This window comes from Panicum virgatum, chromosome 4N (genome assembly GCF_016808335.1).
Source record: "Panicum virgatum strain AP13 chromosome 4N, P.virgatum_v5, whole genome shotgun sequence".
Taxonomy (NCBI): domain Eukaryota; kingdom Viridiplantae; phylum Streptophyta; class Magnoliopsida; order Poales; family Poaceae; genus Panicum; species Panicum virgatum.
This window is the reverse complement of record NC_053148.1, coordinates 48147961-48167772: the sequence shown is the minus strand read 5'-3', so window position 1 is coordinate 48167772 and position 19812 is coordinate 48147961. Positions and strand designations below refer to the sequence as shown.

Here is a 19812-nt window from a genome sequence, read left to right as displayed (position 1 = left end):
CAGGAGCTAAAAAAAGTCTTTGGAAACAAAACAGGGTCTAAATAACGTGCGCGAACCGGCAATCAGAGGAGCTCACTTCCGCTGCAGTGAGCAGAATGAAGCGAACTTTCTTGAGAAAACAGTGGCAGCATTTGATTGTGCTCCATCTCACTGCAATAGCTTCAGCTTCCGCTTGTAATGGAGTATTTTTCATCAAAGGGAAAACAAAGGAATGGATTCCTTAGGAAAGTTTTCTCGTTTTGCTGTTTGGAATGGAGGAAAAGGGGATCCCTTTCTAGAGGAAAGGCTTCCGTTCCTTCACAAAGCGGTAGGAATAAAAAAAGCATCTGCCAGAGTTTGTCCTACCTTCTTTCGTGGAGCGTTTCGTGGAGCTGGCACCCCTGCAAGGCTGCAACTACCAGAGTTTGTCCTACCCAGGGTTTTATTTCCCAACCGGAAACCGGTTACCGCCGCCCACCGGTACCGATTTACCGGACCGGTTAGGCCGGTAACCGGTGGAAACCGGTTGAATTCAAATCCAAATTCAAATAAATTCAAATTTTCCCGTGCAACCGGTTCCGACCGGTTTACCGGCCGGTTTGACCGGTTTACCGGCCGGTTTTACCGGTTTACCGGTCGGTTTGACCGGTTTGAAATTCAAACGCTCCCGTGCAACCGGTTTACCGGCCGGTTTTACCAGTTTACCGACCGGTTTGACCGGTTTACTGGCCGGTTTGATCGGTTTGATCGGTGGGCCTTCATGGGCCGGCCCATTTTTTTCTTTTTCTTTTTTGATTTAACTTTAAATTCTCACAAACTATACTAAATGAATGAATTTTTGAGAAAATTTGACACCATTAGATTCATCACACCTTGAAGTATTTTTAGGAATTTTTTGAAAATTTTTCATTTTTTGAATTCAAATTTAAAATTTGAATTTTGACCGGTTGGGTACCGGCCGGAACCGGAACCGGACCGGACCGGTTTGACCGGTAACCGGTCAAACCGGACCGGTTCCCACCGGTTAGGTTAACCTTGGTCCTACCTTGCTTGCTACGGTTGTGATAAAAAAATGATTTGCTCTTGCTGCCCGTTAATCTTTGGCTTCAGGCTAGCAGTCCTTTTCACTGCCCATGTTCAAGTGAATGGCAACACGATGGAAGCTAGAAAAATAGAAAATAATAGGGACAAGAAGGTCATGTGAATGGCAATACGATGGGAGCTATAAAATAGAAAATAATGAGTAGGGATAAGAAGGGATGAGAGTATAGGAAGAGGGAAGAAATGAGAAGAGGAGCAAAGATAAAGGGATAAGATCTGATCCTCATGTATTAGCATCAAAACCCAGTTTGATTAGAGTGGACGTGGTGGAATTTTATTTTACGTTGGCACTTGTGAAGGTTTCATCATTTTCATGCAAACAAACACTCTAATCTTCTCATTCCTGTGTTTTAAAATTCTGTAGTTTATATTCCTAGTACGTTTATTTTTCACTTTCCTTTATTCTAAACGTGCGGGAACCGGCAGCCGCAGCGTGGAAGGGGTTGCGGACGGGGGGGGGGGGGCGGCCGGGACCCAGCAGGCGGCTGCTCGGATCGCTTTGGTCACCATGATTGAGCACAGCTGGTTGCCATTCGTTTGGCATGCCGATGCCAGCCTGCAGCACGCATTGCGGGCGCCAGCGCTGGAGTACGTCCTTTCCGCGTCGCGTTCCGCCACCACGGCAGCCCGGCCGTACACAGCCGCAGCCGGCAGCCGGCAGCCCGCTGCCCCGCTCAGGCAACCCTGCTGGCGGTGGCGGATTCGGACGCAGCGCGCGCGATTGGCTGGCCTCGCAGCCTGCTCCTAGATTTTCATTGCATTCCAGGCCTGCGCGGCTGGCTGCGCTCTGGGTGGATGAATGGGTGACGCGGCATCCCGAGCGGGCCCGGGCCTGCGCGCTTTGGTTCGTGCTGTAATTGTAGGGCGCTAGAAATATTAATAACTTTGATTACTAATTACGGTGTTATTATTATAGCTAATCACCGATTAATTTAATGAGGTCTTTGACTGCGCTAGTGATCCTGAAGAATCTAATGAGGTCTTTGACCGTGCGATTAGAAGATGGTTACTGTACCATTACTGTAGCTAATCACCGATTAATTACCGTCATTAGATTCGTCGCGAAAAGTTACACTCATTCCTAAAAAAAATTTGCAAATAGATTTTATTTAGTATTTCATACATACATACGAAATTCTCTTCTCGAAAAACGTACGTATTAGTTTTGTTGTCGGACCAAATAAGCCATGGGCTCGTGAGCGAGCGTGCGGCGGCGAGGACGAAGAGGACGACTGCCTTCCGGGGCCGGGGCGGCATGAATGCCGTGCATGAACGCTGCGTCCTAACAATGATTTGCATCAGCTGCCTCTGCCTGCCTCGTCGTGGCTAGCAGCTGCTGGTCGAGATGGGACGAGAAAGATTGGAAAACCCTAGCACAAGAGTCGAATGGATGGATCCGTCGGATTTGGCTTCCGGAGCCGAGCAATGATGGCAGCCAAGCCAATAACAACAAGGTGAAGGTGCAGCGAACCTCAGCTGGCTCCGGACGCTGGCGGCCCGTGCCGTGCGTGGTCCGCCCGCGCCCCGTGACCGCAAAGTAAGGCGATTGGATAAGCGAGCAGCTGGCGCGGCACGGCTGCACGGCGAATGGGGGATGGGGACGCGGCGGGGTGGTCGCCGCTGTGCAGGCGGAGGAGGACAGCACGTGACAGCCGAGCCCCCGCCCCGGCCCCCTGGCGTGCTAGCGGTGCACGCACGGCCGTCGCAGGCGCAGGAGCAGCAGGGAGAAGACGCGACACGGCCGACGGCGGAGGCGAGGACGCGGAGGAGGAGGGGTGCATCATTCGCGCGCGGCCATGCACGGCGGCCGTCGTCGACGGAGCCGTACCGCGCGGGCGCGTACGACCCAAAAGCTCGTGCCCCGGTGCCCACCTGCCCCACCCGGCCGGGGCCCAGGCTGGAAAGCAGGCGCGGCTGCCGTCACGGCCTCGCAGGCAGGACGATGCCCCACGCACGGATAAGCCTGAACTAGCGAACCGTACGAATATGATCCGGCCGAGCGTCGCGCGCGTGGCCACGCACGCTGCCCGCCGGTGGGGAGCGCGCCTGGGCCCTGGGCTCGTCGGCGGCCGCGGATCCGTCCCGGAGGCGGCGTGGCCGTCCGTGCATGCGCCCGCTCTAAATCATTGGCGATTTATTTGGCGTTGGCAATGGCAGCAGGCTGCTGCCAATGCAAATTGATGGCCGTGTTTAAGGCGTTCGGCCCGTCAAGGGCTTAACTCCGTGGCCCTGGTCGACGACGGGGAAGGGCATGGGGGAGCGGGCGCAGCCATGCCCATGCGTGCGATGCGAGCTTTCAAGCCCCTCCGCTCCGATGCTCTGCTCCAACACAGCACAGGCACGCCGGCTAGCGGCTCCATCGCTGGTCGTCACCGCCCGCCCCCACAGCTCGCAACGCCCGGTGCGTGCCGCGTGCGTGACCACGCATGCTCTTAACGTCCCGTCCGTGCCGGTGCCGGTGCCGGTGCCAATGACAGATGATCGACGATGACCGAGCTGGCACGGGATCATTGCTTGGAGAGGTTTTAACCAGGGTTTTTTTACAGACCGGTGGGATGAAACCGCTGCCCACCGGTAGCGGTAAACCGGACTGATTTGACCGGTTACCGGTAAAAACCGGACAAATTCAAAATTCAAATCAAAATCCTCTGTTCAACCGGTTCCTATCAGTAAGCCGACCGGTTAGACCGGTATACCGGTACGGTTTGAGCGGTAACCGGTGATTTTAGCAAAAAATCTAACGGTTGTAAAGTGGTTTCCTAGTGTGAAATAAATGAAAATTTTAGCATGAGCTATGCACATATTAATGTAAAAGACCACAATAAAATAATAATTTATAATCATGCATACAAATACAATAGTAATAAGCGTGCATACAAATACAATAGTAATAAGCGTGCATACAAATACAATAGTAATAATCGTGCATACACTGATACACATCACTAAAAGTTCAACGCACGAATGAGAAGACCCCCATTTGGGACGCGATTTGGTATTCGACGGTGGACATCACATTCAAATCTCGCACTCTAAGCAGCTCAGCCTTGTAGTGTTGCCAAGTTTGGCCCATCCACGCCGATGTTGTCTCCCATTCCTGAACTAACATAGTGTAAAAATGGGGGTCTTCCCATTCGTACACTCATCTCGTCGGTGGCTGCATGCTGATGTCAGGTATGGGATAGTGAAAAGACTGCGAGGTATCGTTGTAGGAGGAAGAAGAGTACTGTGGAGTGTCGTAGTCCGTCGGTCCAACCGTTCTCCTCTGCGATTGCGGTATTTCATGGTCGGGGTCATGGATAGCATGTATGAACTGAGTCTCTCCTGCAATCAAACATATATCATAATTAGTAGTCATAGTCAGAAATTTGTGTGCATATGTAGGTGCAATGTATACCTGTGAAACGAACACCACCAGCACCATCACCACCACCACCACCACTACCACCACCACCAGCAGCATTAGCATCAGCACCGTCACTATCATCACCATCATCAGCCGAGTTGCTATCTTTGGACTCCTGATACGGTGGACTACGCTCACCTTCGCCATCATCAGTCTCGGTGTCGCTGCTCACTGGTTTTGCTGTTGCTTTGCCTTTTCCTTTTTGACGCTTCGGGTCACCCTTCGTAGGCCTCTTCTGGAACTTCCTCTTCTCTAGGTGAGTGTCACCCACATATTTGCGTGCCCAATCGCTGATGCAATTATTCCCCGTAGCCTCACGTAGATCTGAGAGATTTATTTGATCTGTGACAATATGGGACGGGAGAGGGACGTCTCCGTCATCATTATCCTCGTCCAGAACTGGAGCCCAGTTAGATCTACCATATTCCATTAATTCCTGCACCAGATTATTCTTATCATAAAATAAAAGATGGGCCAGGTGGTCAATAAAATCACCTTCTTCACGCATCGGTGGGCCGGAGACCACCTCAAGTCGCAAACGAAGGTTGTAGTTGATATATACACGCATCGTAATAGCATGTTCGGTCCTTTGAGCTATATCCTTCAACATCAAATTGACGGTGTGTGCTAGACAAGGTGTCCAAGCAATGTGTTCATACACCTCTCTTAGTCTCTTGCATGCTTTCTTGTAGTTCGAGCCGTTGTCGGTGACTACGTGCACGACATGCTCCGGTCCAATCTCCTCCACCACCTTTCGAATCTCCTGTCAACATAAACAGAATATTTACTAACATGTCAAAACATACTCAATGTCAATGAAACATGTTTAGGGGCTACCTTGAGCAAATATGCGGCATCTTGAGTTCTTCCACTGGCATCAATAGACTTGTGGAACCACATGATCTCATTGCAATATATCAAAAAGTTGATTACACTCATCCTCATCGGGCCAGTCCATGAATCACTCATCCTTAGTTGATGACACTCCGCTCCGCGCCCATCCAAATGTTGTTTGAATCTAGTCGCACCACCTCCTCCTTTCTGTGTACGACAATAGTTGCATCGCCATCCGGGATAAAGATTTTCATCATATTCTCATACAACATCTCTATCTCTGTCTGTCATTGTCTATCTGCATAAATGGACAACAAAAATATATTATCTAATATTGTAAATCCTAAGTCATAGTGCAAAAAATCATCTAATACACCTATATCAAATCTACCTAAATTCTAATACATAGTATAAAAAATCATCCAATACAACTAAGTCTTATCTAAATTCTAAATACACTAAAGTCATACACCTAAATTTTAAAAAAAATCATCTAATATTCTAAATCATAGAGAGGGAAAAATCATACCTGGCCGCGGCTAACCGCCGCTCCGGGCCGGTAAACCGGGCTGCACGAGCGGTTTACCGGTCCGGGCCGGTAGATCCGCTACCGGCCCGGCTTACCAGCGCTCCTGCCCGGCTAGCCGCGTGCTCCGGGCGGCCGGCCGGGGTCGACCTCCGGTCGGCGCGTGCTGGCGGCGGAGCAGGCCCGAGAGAGGAGTGGGAGCGGGTCGGGGGGGCGGGGGCATCGGGCGGAGGGTTTCTTGGGGGTTTTAAGTGGACGCTGCCGCGCAATGGGCCCAAGTGGGCTTTTATGGGCCGTCCTATTTTTTTCTTTTCTTTTTTGATTTAACTTCACATGCCCGCAAAGTATACTAAATAAGCGAATATTTGAAAAAAAATTAACACCATTAGAGTCGTCGCAACTTGAAATATTTTTAGGAATTTTTTTGGAAATTTTTTATTTTTTGGAATTCAAATTTTAATTTTGAATTTGGGCCGGTTTGATACCGGTCGGGATTTTTAACCCTGGTTTTAACTACTACCTACACCCTCCGTCCCAAAATAAATGCAGTTCTTTGACCATTAGACATCATGCTTGATCATTCGTCTTATTCAAAAATTTTACGTAAATATTAATTATTTTTTATGACTTACTATACCACTAAAGATATTTTAATAATAAGTTATTTACTTTATAATTTTTGTAAAAATTTAGAATAAGACGAATGATCAAATATGATGTCTGATGGTAAAAAAAATATAGTTATTTTGGAACGGAGGGTGTAGCTCTTGAGCAGCGAGTCGATCAGTTCCCTGCCTCTCCTCTTGCGCGGGGAATGTTATGTCACGGGCCACATCTATCGTGCCAACTTGACTACTACTCCCTCCTTCCCCGTTTATAAGGCATACACGTATATCAAGATTCAAACTTTCTCATCTTTGACCAATAATTTGACTATTAAATTTTTGTTTTTATAATGTAAATTTCATATGATTGGATTCATAATCAAATATAGTTTACAATGATTATAAATTTATAATAAAAAATGATATAATATATGATAAATAAATGGTCAAAGTGTTGTTTAGAAGACCGTGTCATGTTCCACCATGCCTTATAAACGGGGAAGGAGGGAGTACTAGCTTGAGGATCGGGGAGGCCGGCAGGCCAGTACGCGCGGCACGTACGGACCGGCGAGCAAAATTGCCAGCCGTACGTGTCCCCCTACTTTTACCCGCGCCTTTAACAGGATGTTCGACCCGTGGCGGTCAGGATGTTACTGGTAACTACTGCATCCCGGCCCCAACGTGCGTGTGTTCACGGTGACATGATGTGTCGTTGTGTGTACATGTACATGTAGTATGATGAGTTTATGCCAGATTACGGTGAGGTTGCAATGTTTTTGTGCATACGAGGCACCCGCGCTACTGGGGATATTCTTTTCGTCTTGTCCTCTGCTCTAGTAGGACAGGAGCACTCTGCCACTCTGTAGTCTGTACTGATAGGATGCCGCAACACGATATCTTTGACGTATAGACCACGCATTTACGCGATTAGTATTAAAAAATCAAAATTTTATATATAGTTGTATATTTACTTAAAAATTATATTAATTTTTACCATATATCACCTTGTTCATTATCGTAAATTATGTCGATTAAAATAATTCAAATATAATCTACCTATTATAACAATTTGATTTGTTGAGCTTTCATAATATTGTGCATATAATTATTCTTATTTTCGTTTTATTTTGATTGATTGTTGTTAACTTTAGTTTTTATTAATAGTATATATTTGTAACTAATACATAGCTAAATAATATTTATATTTAATTTTGTATAATGGCATTGGTGGGTGATTTTTAATTAGACATAGGAGTATTTTAGGGTAATTTTTATTATAATGGCAGTGATGGGTAATTTTTATTTTTTTTATTTTTCTCTAATTAACGTGAGAATTTCTAGACTTTGAGAGCGAACGTGAAGCCTCTTTTTCTTGGCCAAATAATAAGATAATAGATGCAATTCTAGAATCAAACACAGTATAAAATTACAAAAATATCCTTTGTCTTTTGTGATGAATGGATGAGTTGTTAGTTGTTTTGATGAAATGTTCAAGAATTACTCGGTTTTTTGGGAAATAAAATTCTAGAACCAAACACGATGTAAAATTACAATTATTTTAGAACGGATGGAGTATAACACTACTCTTAGAGTGGCTAATACTAGCACTGGATCGGGCGCGTATGATAGGGAGCCCGCCCGCTGCTGGCTGCCCGCAGTCATCACATCACAATGCCAATGGTGTTTCGTGTCACACGTTCTCGTCTGTCGTTGCCATACTCGTCGTAGTAGAATGACCAGCTACAGCACGGCCGTTCTTGTACATGTACCGTCCCGCAAAAAAAAAAAATTGTACATGTACCGTTGCATCTTCACGATCAGCAAGAGTGGAACGCAACGGGACGGAGAGACGCGTCAGGAGAAGGACTCCGCTGCGCACGCCTGCGACGCCGTGGCGTCCGTCCCCCCGTCCCTGTCACACCCTCACCAAGCCGCTGCCGCTGCTGCAGCGGCCGTCCTCACCACCTCTGGCGCCAACTCACACGCATTACCTCCCGGATCACACGCCTGGGGTTGGCTGGCTGGCTGCCTCCCTGTCCCTCCTCGACCCATCGCTCTGCTCCGCCTTCGCGGCAGGCAACCATCCGATCCACCACCCGGCAGCGACGCCATTCTCGCCTCCCCAAACCCCCTATAAAATCCCTCACACCCCGCGCGTTCTCCACTCACTCACACAGCACAAGAAGCAAGCTCGATCGCCGGGCCCCTTCGTCCACCTCCACCACCACACATCTCACCACAGTCAGAGCGACCGCTTCGGCCATGGCCCGGCGGGTGTCGTCCCTACTGCTGCTGCTGCTGCTGGGCGCGCTGGCGGCGGCGGCGGCGGCCAGCTTCGACCAGGATTTCGACATCACCTGGGGCGACGGCCGCGGCAAGATCCAGGACGGCGGCCGCCTCCTCACGCTCACGCTCGACCGCACCTCCGGCTCCGGCTTCCAGTCCAGGCGAGAGTACCTCTTCGGCAAGATCGACATGCAGATCAAGCTCGTCCCCGGCAACTCCGCCGGCACCGTCACCGCCTACTACCTCTCGTCGCAGGGGAGCACCCACGACGAGATCGACTTCGAGTTCCTGGGCAACGTCACCGGCGAGCCCTACACGCTGCACACCAACGTGTTCACGCAGGGGCAGGGCCAGCGCGAGCAGCAGTTCCGCCTCTGGTTCGACCCCACCACCGACTTCCACACCTACTCCATCCTCTGGAACCCCAAGCACATCATGTAAGCTTAAGCTAAGCACCTGCTGTTGCTCAATGCTCACTGCTCTTCTTCATCATCATCAAACAAACTGACAAACTGACAACTTGACAATCCATGGATGATGCAGCTTCATGGTGGACGACCTGCCCATCAGGGACTTCCGGAACCTGGAGAGCAAGGGGATCGCGTTCCCCAAGAGCCAGCCCATGCGCCTCTACTCCAGCCTCTGGAACGCTGACGACTGGGCCACGCAGGGCGGGCGCGTCAAGACGGACTGGTCCCACGCGCCCTTCTCCGCCTCCTACCGGGGCTTCTGGGCCGACGCCTGCGTCGCCGTCGCCGGCGGAAAGACCCGCTGCGGCGCCGCCGTCGGCACCGAGCGCGCCGCCGCCCCCGCCGGCGACTGGTACAACCAGGAGCTCGACCTCACCCTGCAGCAGCGCATGCGCTGGGTGCAGCGCAAGTACATGATCTACAACTACTGCACCGACCCCAAGCGATACCCGCAGGGCCTCCCCGCCGAGTGCTCCATGCAGCAGTAGCCCACCTGTCCACCATTCCCAACCGCGCGCGTCGAGCTCCATCGGCTGCAATGGCGGATAGATCATCATCGGCGTCGGTCTCATCTTCTGTGGGGTAAATAAATAAGGACCTGGCAAATTCGATCGTGGGACCTGTAATGCATATGCAGTAGCTGGTGGTAAATTCTTCCTGTCTTGTCTGTAGCCTGTCGCCTCTGTTCTGTTCGTGTCGCCTTGTAATTGTAACCAACTCGCCGTGTTCGTGGCCGTCTGTAATATACCGAAAGCCATACGTACGTGGTCTTCACCTGCTGCTTCTGTGTACTGCATTTGCGCTCCTTTACGCCTTGGAAGTTGTGATGTTTGGTTTGGATCACTCAGCTCGTGGAAATTGTTTATGCAGATCCTGCATAAACAACTGGAACTCGCCTATTCATCAGCAGTTCTTGTTTTCTTTTCAGGCGTTGATGTTGGGTCAGTCAGTTAGTTTATCGTTGTCTACTGATCTAGCACAATTGATAAAAAAAAGTAAAAAATTAGGTGACCACGTTGATGGCATCGCCTGCCCGATCGGCATGGCGGCAAGTAGATGTTGCCGTCGCCAGATGTTCATGTTCTGCACTCGCCAGATGTTCATGTTCTGCACTACTGGCGTAGCAACAGCAACCTCCCTCCATTAAACCACACGGCAGACCCATACGTGTCTCGATCTGTCACGATTAGGATGTTCGGCGATCGAAGAAGGCCCGGGCTTTCAGTGCCATTCGCCGACCGACATGGCAGCAGGGTGCGCGTGTTTTAGCAGAGATCGACAAGCCTCCGTGCCTCAGCGGCAAGGAAGAGACCATGGCTTTGTTTGGCAATGCTAGAATTCTAGCACGCACACATCCCGAAAAAAGAATCTCGCATGCATGAAGCACTAAATGAAGTCTATTTGCAAAATCTTTTTAGAGATGTGTGTAACTTTTCGCGACGAATCTAATGACGGTAAGTAATCAATAATTAACTATAGTGATGCTACAGTAACCATCCTCTAATCGCGCGGTCAAAAGCCTCATTAGATTCTTCAGGGTCACTAGTGCGGGGTTCTGAAGTTGGTTTTGTAAACTGACTTTATTTGACACTATAATTAGTGATCAAAATTTGTTACTATTCACTAGCGCTACCATTCTTCCTGAAGCAAACAAGGCCACACATGGCATGGCATCGGATTTTGTGTTTGCCAACCGCCTGGATGAAGCTACTACCACGTTGCTCCACTCCATGGCTCCCGTCCGGCTGCTCGCGGCCACTCACTCCATGCGGCGCGAGGTGACAGGGCTCGCGGTCACAGGATCGCAGGGCAGGGCCACGAGCAGCGCGACGACAAGGACAGGGGCTCGCTCGGCTCGTAATGGTCCGTCAGCTCCCAGCGCCAGAGCGGGCCTCTCGGTCGCGGCAGGCCGAGGTGCCGGAGTGCCGATGCCGACAGGTGGCGGCACCGACAAATGGCCATCTCCTCCTCCGCCGCTCCTCGGCTAGGCGGCGAGCTAGGAGCTGCTCGTTGGATCAGCATGGAGCTCTGCCCCAGCTCTGGTCTCGGGACGCACTGTGCGCTGGCCGCTGCGCCGATAGCACCTGGCAGCTTCTTGGAGCATCTCGTGGCCCTTTTCCTGAGGAAAAGGCAGCGCGCAGTGAAGGGACTCTTGCCATGATATCCTGTTATCTCTTCGACCTCCGAGTAGAACACAGGCCATGGCCCAGCCTAGCAGCAACCTACTAGCTACTATTCAGCAATCTGAATGTCGCCGAGATATTTGCCGTTCTCATCATCAGTTGCCATGTAAAGGCTCTTGGGATGAGGATTCTACTGACGAGATTAATCCAGTTTCGCTACTCTAGACTTGTAGTAGAGAGTAGAGGAGAGTTATGGGCCACAATTTGGACCAAGAACTAAGTGGCTGCCAGTGTAAAGTACAGCTGATTGGTTCTTGGCCAAGGGACCTTTTATTGTCTGCACAGAGTGTAGTTGAAAATGAAGTGTATGGAGCCAACAGCAGTCTATTACATGTCTCCTCATGATGACCCTTGGGGCGTCAAGTGGTTGGATCTCTCGGCATGCCTGCTCACATAAGCACCATCACATACGGGATCGATCAGAGCATGATACTATTCTAACCTCTGGACTGATCAAGTCATCAACTGCAGCTGCAACAGGAGAGAACTTCATTCCCTTCACCATTTCTCCAACGCTTATCTACTAGTAGGATGTTACAGTCTGAAGAGACATTGGTTTCAGATAAATTACTCCTACCTGTTCCTTGTGCAGTGCGTCTCTGCATGATTGAGCTAGCTGTACCTCTGGTGCAATTATAGACTTCGCAGCAGGGGAGCCCCCACTGTCAGATTTTTATATTTGACAATGTGCCAAATCTTAGGGTGTCCCCCGATGTTTATCCGGGTGGGGCACGCTATTATAGTATTATGCTTTAGCTGGTTCATGCTCAACAGATGGCTACTAGACTCTAGCACTGAAACAGTTTGCTTTGTCTCTGTATTTACGCCTGAACAAACCAACAAGAACAGACGAGGGATATTCACCTGACCTGACAGTCCCAGTTAGCTCTAACTAGTGAATCTTCATGTGCATCGCCTCTTTGAAAGTCATGCGTATAGCTAGGTGAAGTCTGCAGTGATACCATGTGATTTCAGTTATGGCCTTTCTGCTGTGTTTCTGGGGGAGATCATGTGTTAGTAGTGATAAACAGTACTGGAGTGCTAGTACAGACAAGCAGACGTAGAGCGCCCTTGGCCCCGGGCAGGACTGGAAAGAGAGAGCCAAGGTTGCAGCTATCTGGTCCTCCATGTTCGTGCAACGCATGTTGCTTGTGCAAAATCACCATATGAAGAACATCATCATTGCCTTTGGTAAATGATACAAGAGCCTCCCATAGCTTCACACCACACTTGCTTAGTCCCCTGATGATTGCAGAATGGTCCTAAAACAAGAAAGAGGACCGGAGCAGCCAAGCAGTCCCATTCAGATCGTCATCGAAATATCAGAAGTTTACTCAAGTTTTACAATCACGACACCGGCATGAAAGCGCTCATACTCTGCATGTGTTTCCACCATCTCACCCTGCATCTCCCACAGGTTCTTGGTTCAGTTGCAAGCCTGCAATGCACGCAGCAAGTGAAAGCTGGAGTCGTACATGCAGCTAGGCCGGCTGCAGGTAAAGCTTCTCTTCAGCCGTCCAAACCAAACACACGACCTCCATCAGTGCCTGCATAATTGGTATGCCCGAGTACAGACAACTGGAGTCTGGAGAGTGGCCCCCCTGGCCCCCAGGACGCCAAAGTTGCTTAGTTAGACGACCAGTATGGTATATATTGGACCCTGGGAGTGCTACGACCTTTGATGCGTCAATGGCATTGCTAAAGCGACTTCCTCCAAATTCCACGGACCAGGACCAGCAGGCCAGCTGCTTCCACTTAGATCGGCGTCTGCCAGTCAGGATCAGCATCAAGGGGATCCAGTGCAGGCGAGCCTTGCTAGGTCAGAGCTGTTGTAGAGTTCCCATACTTATCTCAGCAATCTTGGTCGTCTGTCAATATCTAGTAATATACCAGCGGGCAAAAGAAAAATTTGGCTGTCCATGAATGAATGAATCTAGCTAGGGGGCATGCAACCTGAAAACAGAACTGGAGCGAAGCTTTGACAAGCAGCGGTGGAGCCTGACAATGGTGACGAACAGCCGCAGGTTCTGAATTTTAACTCGGGGCAATTGGCTACTGCAACAGTATAGTCGAGACTTGCAATCTAGAGGCACTACAGTTCCACCGCGTGAGCATTGAACTGGCAATCTAGAGGCACTACAGTTCCACCGCGTGAGCATTGAACTGGATGCAGTAACCGCCTTGAATCGCCAGCAGGAGCTTAATTTTTTGCCACTGTTGGTGTGGAAATCTGAGTTGGTGAAGTGACCTGCTGATCCCTGACTTCTTCACCTATATCCATCCGGCAAAGCCCGTGCCGAGTGCTGAATAGTGAGGCGCGGCGCCTGAAAGGACGGAAAAGCCTCGGTTTAAGTTAGGCAGTCGACTCCGTAGGGTTGACGTTAAGAGTGGCACCTTTTTTCTGAACTTGTGGTGGTACTACTACTGATGGTCTGATGCTAATCCAGCTTGAAAGTGCCCGGGATCCTGGATCTTTTCCTGTTCCAGCGCTAACCCCAACCAAATCATTTACCCAGCGTTTGGGAACTTGATCAGTTCATCACTTGCACAATGCAAGCCATGTCGCCGCAAGCATTTTCGGCGTTTTTCTTTCGCACGATCTGATCTGTCAGAGCTTTGTTTTCTGATGGGGGTGATCTCGTCAGAGTCGATGCAGAAAATAGTACCAGAAGAGTAGAAGACAGAAGTATCATCAGCATGGGGCGTCGTTGTTCCTTCCTTCTGCTTGGAGGCTTGGAGCGAGCAGTGCAGATATCATGGCACCGGTACAAGCAAGAATCGATTGCCGGTGGTGGCCCGGCCATCGGCAGGTCTACGCCACTCGATCAGATCTGCCCACCCGTCGACCGGCATGCAGCGACAGGACGCATCATCGGGTAGCTGCCACTGCCAGCCATCGGAGTGCTCGTCGGCAGCGGGCCGGGGGCCGACGCGTACGTCGCGATCCATCGCGGGCACCATCCATGGGCGATCGACCTGACCTGCGAAAATCACACCACGCCGTGCCGGCGTCTCAGGCTGCCGGCCGGGAGAGCTCACCGTCACGCTCACGGCGTACGACTAGCGTGCTGCCGGCGAAGTGGTGCGCGTCTTTTATGACAAAGAATTGGGCCGATTCCAGGTTCTTCTCTGCCGGGCCGAATCGCCACATGGTGGACCTCTCTCTTCATGCAGCCCAGTCCAGATCTTTGTTCGGGAATGCAGCCCTGCCTTGGTGTAGTTGGGGTTAGTTATGTAGAGATCCTTTCGTGGGCTTCAATTGGGCCCCGCGGTCTTTATATATAGCGAATGCGGCCCAAGACCAGATGAGACCTAGCTAGCCTGTCCGGCGGGCCGTGATTTACGTCACAGCCCACGGAGCCCCATCATCCTGTCTGCCGAGACAGACCCCCGTTCACACGGACGTAGACTCTCGCGCTGGCTTTCCCATGACAAATTTCGTTTAGCTTTCTGCTGTACGCGTTCAGGGTTTCAAGCTCACCGTCCGTCTTGACATCACAATCTGGCTCCGAATCCTACCTGAAATCCTTTTGACAAACAGATGACGCCGTGTTGACGCAGTCGTCTAGTATAACAAAGGAGAAGTCATCGGCGTGACGTACATATATACTAGAGCTTCCTTCCCATCAGACTATACACTGCACGTACATATATAGTACAGTACATGACAAGAAAGGCGTCTACGTATTCGTATACGTATCGGTCGCGTATTTATATTCCAATCGATGAATTATAGTGTATACTCTATGTAATCCATCCAAATTCCAAACGCGCACGGGTTCTTCTTCTTCTTCTTCTTCTTCTTCTTCTTCTTCTTCTTCTTCTTCTTCTTCTTCTTCTTCAATTCTTCTTCTACTTGATGAATTATGTATTTATACTCTATGTAATCCATCCAAATTCCAGATGCGCACGTGCGGATTGTGCTTCTTGTTCGATTCTTCTTCTACTTGGGCGCCGCGCACTCGGGCGGGGGGCCCTGCGGGAACCGGTACTTGTCGGCGCAGTAGTCGTAGATCATATAGGTGGCCTGCGCCCGGCGGAGCTGCTCCTGCCCCGCGGCGTCCAGCTCCTGGAACATCCACGCGCCGTTGGAGCGCGCGCACGCCGCCGCGTCCGGCGACGTGCACCCGGCGGCGCCGAAGCCGCGGTACGACGCGACGAACGGCGCCCGGGACCAGTCCGTCCTGACGCGGCCGCCCTGCGTGGCCCACTCCTCGGCGTCCCACACGCTGGCGTAGACCCGCATCGGCTGGCTCGCCGGGAACGGCACCCCGGCGGCGGCGGCGGCGCGGGCGCGGAAGTCGCGGATGGGCACGCCGTCCACGTAGAAGACGATGTGGCTGGGGTTCCAGACCACGGAGTAGGTGTGGAAGTCCGCCGTGGGGTCGAACCACACCCGGAACTGCTGCTCGCGGCCGCCCTTGCCCTGGCTGTACACGTTGGTGTGCACCGTGTACGGCTCGCCGCTCGCGTTCCCCAGGAACTCGAAGTCGATCTCGTCGTGCTGCGACCCCTGCGACGACAGCTGCAAGCATGCATGCCACCATGGGCTAGCTTAGCTTATTATTGATCGATCGATCGAGATGCTAGCTAGCTAGCTAAACGAGCTGGCGATCGAGACGCCGACGACGTACGTAGAAGGTGGTGACCGTGCCGGCGGAGTCGCCGGGGATGAGCTTGAGCTGCATGTCGAAGCGGCCGTAGAGGTACTGGCTCCTGGACTGGAACCCCGACCCGGAGGCCCGGTCCATGGACAGCGTCAGGAGCTGGCCGCCGTTGAGGATCTTGCCGCGGCCGTCGCCCCAGGTGATGTCCACGTCCTGGTAGAAGCTGCCGGCGGCGCTCGCGACGCCGGCGAGCAGCGCCGCCGAGCACACGGCGCCGAGCACCAGCAGCGTTGTTCTCATCACGACGAGCCTGCTGGAACCAGAAGCCATCGCTGCCGGCATCTATCTATCTATCTATCGCTTGGATAGAATAATATATTGGAGATCCCAGCACCAGCCGCCGCCTCTGGATGGCGTCCTAGGAAACCGATGCCTCTGGTGTGGTGTGAGTGAACAAGAGGCGATCCGGGGCGCGGTTTTTATAGCCCACCGGATCGAAGCTTTCGGTCGGGTGGTTGGTTGGAATTGGACCAGAGAGAGGACTAGCATAGCTAGAGAGCATCTCATCGCAGGGGGGTGTCCGTGCGTGAGCTGGTTAATTTCCGGCTCGCCGATGTTGACACGGTGCAGGCGTGCAGCGGATCGATCACCGAACCACACGGCTCTGCCTGCCAACTGCTGCGGCCTTGCTTCGTCCTGGCATCCGTTTTGTTCGGACCCAGGGGCCGGACTCTCGATCGACGGTGGCGCACCAAGACAAGATCACATTGATGCTGCACGCGCAGCGGCACGGGGGTTCTGAATGCGTGGCTCGCCGCCCAGCGAGTAGTGCCCGGCCGGCCTGCAGGATTGTGCGCCGGATGCTCTCGCCACGACGTCAGCTGCTTCGCCGCCGCCCAGCCGAAGATCCGTGAGCGACGCTCACACGCACGACCCGGTCGGCACACGTGCGGATCTCGCAGCTGTGCAATGGTTCGACTATGGAACTGTTGGTAGAAGCCCTGCATACAGTTTTGATAGATGGTAGAAACTGATGATGATCGACGCAGCTCCAATAATTCAAAAAAGAAAAGGAAAAAAAACGGATCTAAAAATAACAAAAGAAAAAGGGAAAGGGAAAGGAAATTGATGTCGTTAGAGCAACTCCAACAGATTGATCTCCCCCTTTCCTCTTTCTCATTATATAGGGAAGTCCCCTTTCTTAATTTCAACATATATGGAAAAAGTGCTCCAACAGATTGATTTTCCTTTTTCTATATGGAAAGGGAGATGTGATATCTCCCCTTTCTATTAGGAATTGGAGAGAAATTATTGGAGATTGAGAAAAAATAAAGGAGAAAGGGAGATGGAAAATCAATCTGCTGGAGTAGGTTTTTTCAACATCAATCCTCTATATTGAGAAAAAGTGAAAATGGGAAAGGGAAAGATCAATTTGTTGGAGTTACTCTTAGGAGAAGAAAGAAATAAAGCGTCCAGCATTTGGAAAGGAAAGCAAAAGGGATCGAACGCGCATGGGGCAGGCATCGGATTATTAGGACCACGATGATTGTGTGATCAGGTACACGCACGACGATGGGTTCCATCCGTGCAAGTATCCTGTTGGTTTACACGTCTTGTTCAGTAGCTAGCTTTAGCACTAGCAGGGGGGATTTCTGGGGGACACTGCTTCAACCGCCAGCTTAGTAGCACGCCTACAAGAAACTTGTTAATCCATGACGATATTTTGAAAACCGTCACAGATTCTGAAAAAATTTGTGCGATCTATGACGGTTTTCAGAATATCGTTGTGGATTGAGCGTTACAGATTAACAAATTTCTTGTAGGAAACTGCGAAAAGGGAAATCAGAGAGGAGTGCCAGTCAAAGAACAGTGTAACACGGCTCGTTAGGCACCGAGTGAACATCGCAATCTGAATTTACTGCTGCTTGGCACCTGGCGCACCACTATGTGTCGATCCACGTATCTGTTTTCATCGCCTCTGCGAGTGAGGCCCTGCTTAGATCACTTTGTATTTTGGTTTTTTAGATTTTTGGAAGGAAATCTTCAATATTTGAAGTATTAAATATAAACTAATCACAAAACTAATTACAGATCTCATCTTTAAACTACGAGACAAATCTAATGAGCCTAATTAATTCATTATTAGAGCATGTTTACTATAACATTACTATAGCAATTTAGTGTCTAATCACGTCCTAATTAGGCTCATTAGATTCGTCTCGCGATTTACAGTCTATTTTTCGATTGCATTTAGTACACCATGCAAGCGATTTATAAAAATTTTACATTTTGGCTTTTGGGATCAATGGTCGTATTGTTTCAGGTCAGAGACACGGTCAGGGGCTGCAGTCAGAATAGAATGGACCTGTTACTGTCTTTCAAAATCATCCCACTGTGAATCACAGACAGCGTACTCGCGGCTTGGATAAGAAAAAACAGCTAGTGCCGCCAGCTGGCTGTAGATGTTGCTTAAAAAAGCTATGAGTCTGACCACCAAGTCTACCTTTACCACCCCAAAAAAACTATCCACGCTGACACTGCTGAGTATATGTCTCTTGTGCAAAAAACAAGAGAGCTAAGTTTCATTTTGACCTTTACCTAAAAAACACTTTCTTCTATATATGTGAAACTAACACAATATAATTGAAGATATAGGCGCTCACGCTCATCACCTGCCCCAGCCCCGACCTCTGCTGGCTGCTGCTAGTAGTTAAACTTATCCACATACGTCTCTCTTGCAACAGAAAGGAGGTCGAGTCGTCAGCAAATAGTATTGGGCCTGTGCACATCATCGACGATCGCTTTCCATCCGATCAAGTGGAGCGGCCAATTGCCCGGCCCTTGAAAGTAGGCGGCTGAATGGCCGGTCGATTCAGTCATCTCCATCGCTCGATTGGCAGCGTCTTTTCCCAACTTCCAGAGCGTGCCTCGCCCGTCCGTCCCGTGGATGATGCATGATGCGCCGTAGCCCGTAGGGGTGATCTTTCCTTAGTGTCCATGCCACCACCAACTGATGGCTGATTGGGAGCATGAGATGATACTGATTGCATGATTGCTGTTCGTTCGTGCGCGCGTGCAGGCGGCATTTCGTTGCTGTGCTGCTGACCCGACGGTGCTGGGAGGGACACGTGTCACGTGTGCTAGCTAGCTTCTTGTTTTTTGAAACATAATAATGCATACTTTCATTAAGAAAGAAAGGATCTATCATGGAGGCCAATCAGCCTATCAGGTCAGGAGTACCTGCAATCCCTGAGGATTAGGTTAGGTAGTCGCAAAATCGATCTATATATGAACCGGCCGTAGTTTTTTTTTTCAAAAAAAAAATCAAACTTCATAATTTTAAAAAATAACTAATCAAATCATATGCTATCGACCATCTCTGAGATGAGGCGTGCAAGGAAGAAGGTCTATAGTTTGATCGAGGGCGCAGCACACGCATTGCGGCATCCCAATATATGCGCGGCCGGTGCTGAACCGAACGGTGGTCGGCGGTCGGTGTGCCATCTGATCGATCGGAGACGGAGAGCCTCCCTCCTCCACCGGACACAACCAAGAACCCAAAAAGAAAGAGCGTCGCTCTCCGACCGCCACCTTTTCGTCTCCATCGGTTTTCTGTTGAGCACCGGACATCGCCATCGGCATTATCCTTCTGCTGGTGCCCGCATATATGCACTCATCGCAATCTGTACCGTAGCTACCCAAGGTCGCCCGCCACCCATCCAGCACCAACAAGGTAGTGCAAAGGCGATTGGAGCCTGCTAGTCATTCACACGTACGAACAATTCCAAGCACCGGCCGCTGTCGCCGAGGGAGGG

General features: G+C 50.6%; 2 protein-coding genes across 5 annotated transcripts; one reads left to right on the top strand and one right to left on the bottom strand.

The window, feature by feature from the left end:
• Positions 1–8504: 8504 nt before the first annotated feature.
• Positions 8505–9992, top strand: LOC120668643 (probable xyloglucan endotransglucosylase/hydrolase protein 25). Its single transcript, XM_039948387.1, has 2 exons — positions 8505–9174; positions 9281–9992. The coding sequence occupies exons 1-2, from the start codon at positions 8714–8716 to the stop codon at positions 9693–9695; spliced, it is 876 nt and encodes a 291-aa protein (XP_039804321.1). The 5' UTR covers positions 8505–8713; the 3' UTR covers positions 9696–9992.
• A 4948-nt stretch (positions 9993–14940) lies between these two features.
• On the bottom strand, positions 14941–16463 carry LOC120668640 (probable xyloglucan endotransglucosylase/hydrolase protein 23). 4 transcript variants are annotated; one of them, XR_005672507.1, is made up of 3 exons: positions 16025–16463; positions 15233–15915; positions 14941–15196 (listed from the first exon to the last, which is right to left on the bottom strand). XR_005672507.1 is itself a non-coding variant. In XM_039948385.1 (2 exons), exons 1-2 carry the CDS (start codon positions 16337–16339, stop codon positions 15334–15336), a joined length of 897 nt encoding a protein of 298 aa, XP_039804319.1. In that variant the 5' UTR covers positions 16340–16463; the 3' UTR covers positions 14943–15333. The 4 variants fall into 4 exon arrangements, 1 of the variants encoding a protein (XP_039804319.1); XR_005672508.1 differs by having other exon boundaries at positions 14941–15187; XR_005672509.1 differs by having other exon boundaries at positions 14941–15184.
• Positions 16464–19812: the final 3349 nt, after the last annotated feature.

Coding starts and splice junctions, on each gene's coding strand:
- LOC120668640 (XM_039948385.1), bottom strand. CDS start 16,339: ATGCCGGCAGCGATGGCTTCTGGTTCCAGCAGGCTCGTCGTGATGAGA. Junction 15,916..16,024: donor GCACGGTCACCACCTTCTAC/GTACGTCGTCGG, acceptor GCATGCTTGCAG/CTGTCGTCGCAGGGGTCGCA.
- LOC120668643 (XM_039948387.1), top strand. CDS start 8,714: ATGGCCCGGCGGGTGTCGTCCCTACTGCTGCTGCTGCTGCTGGGCGCG. Junction 9,175..9,280: donor TGGAACCCCAAGCACATCAT/GTAAGCTTAAGC, acceptor TGGATGATGCAG/CTTCATGGTGGACGACCTGC.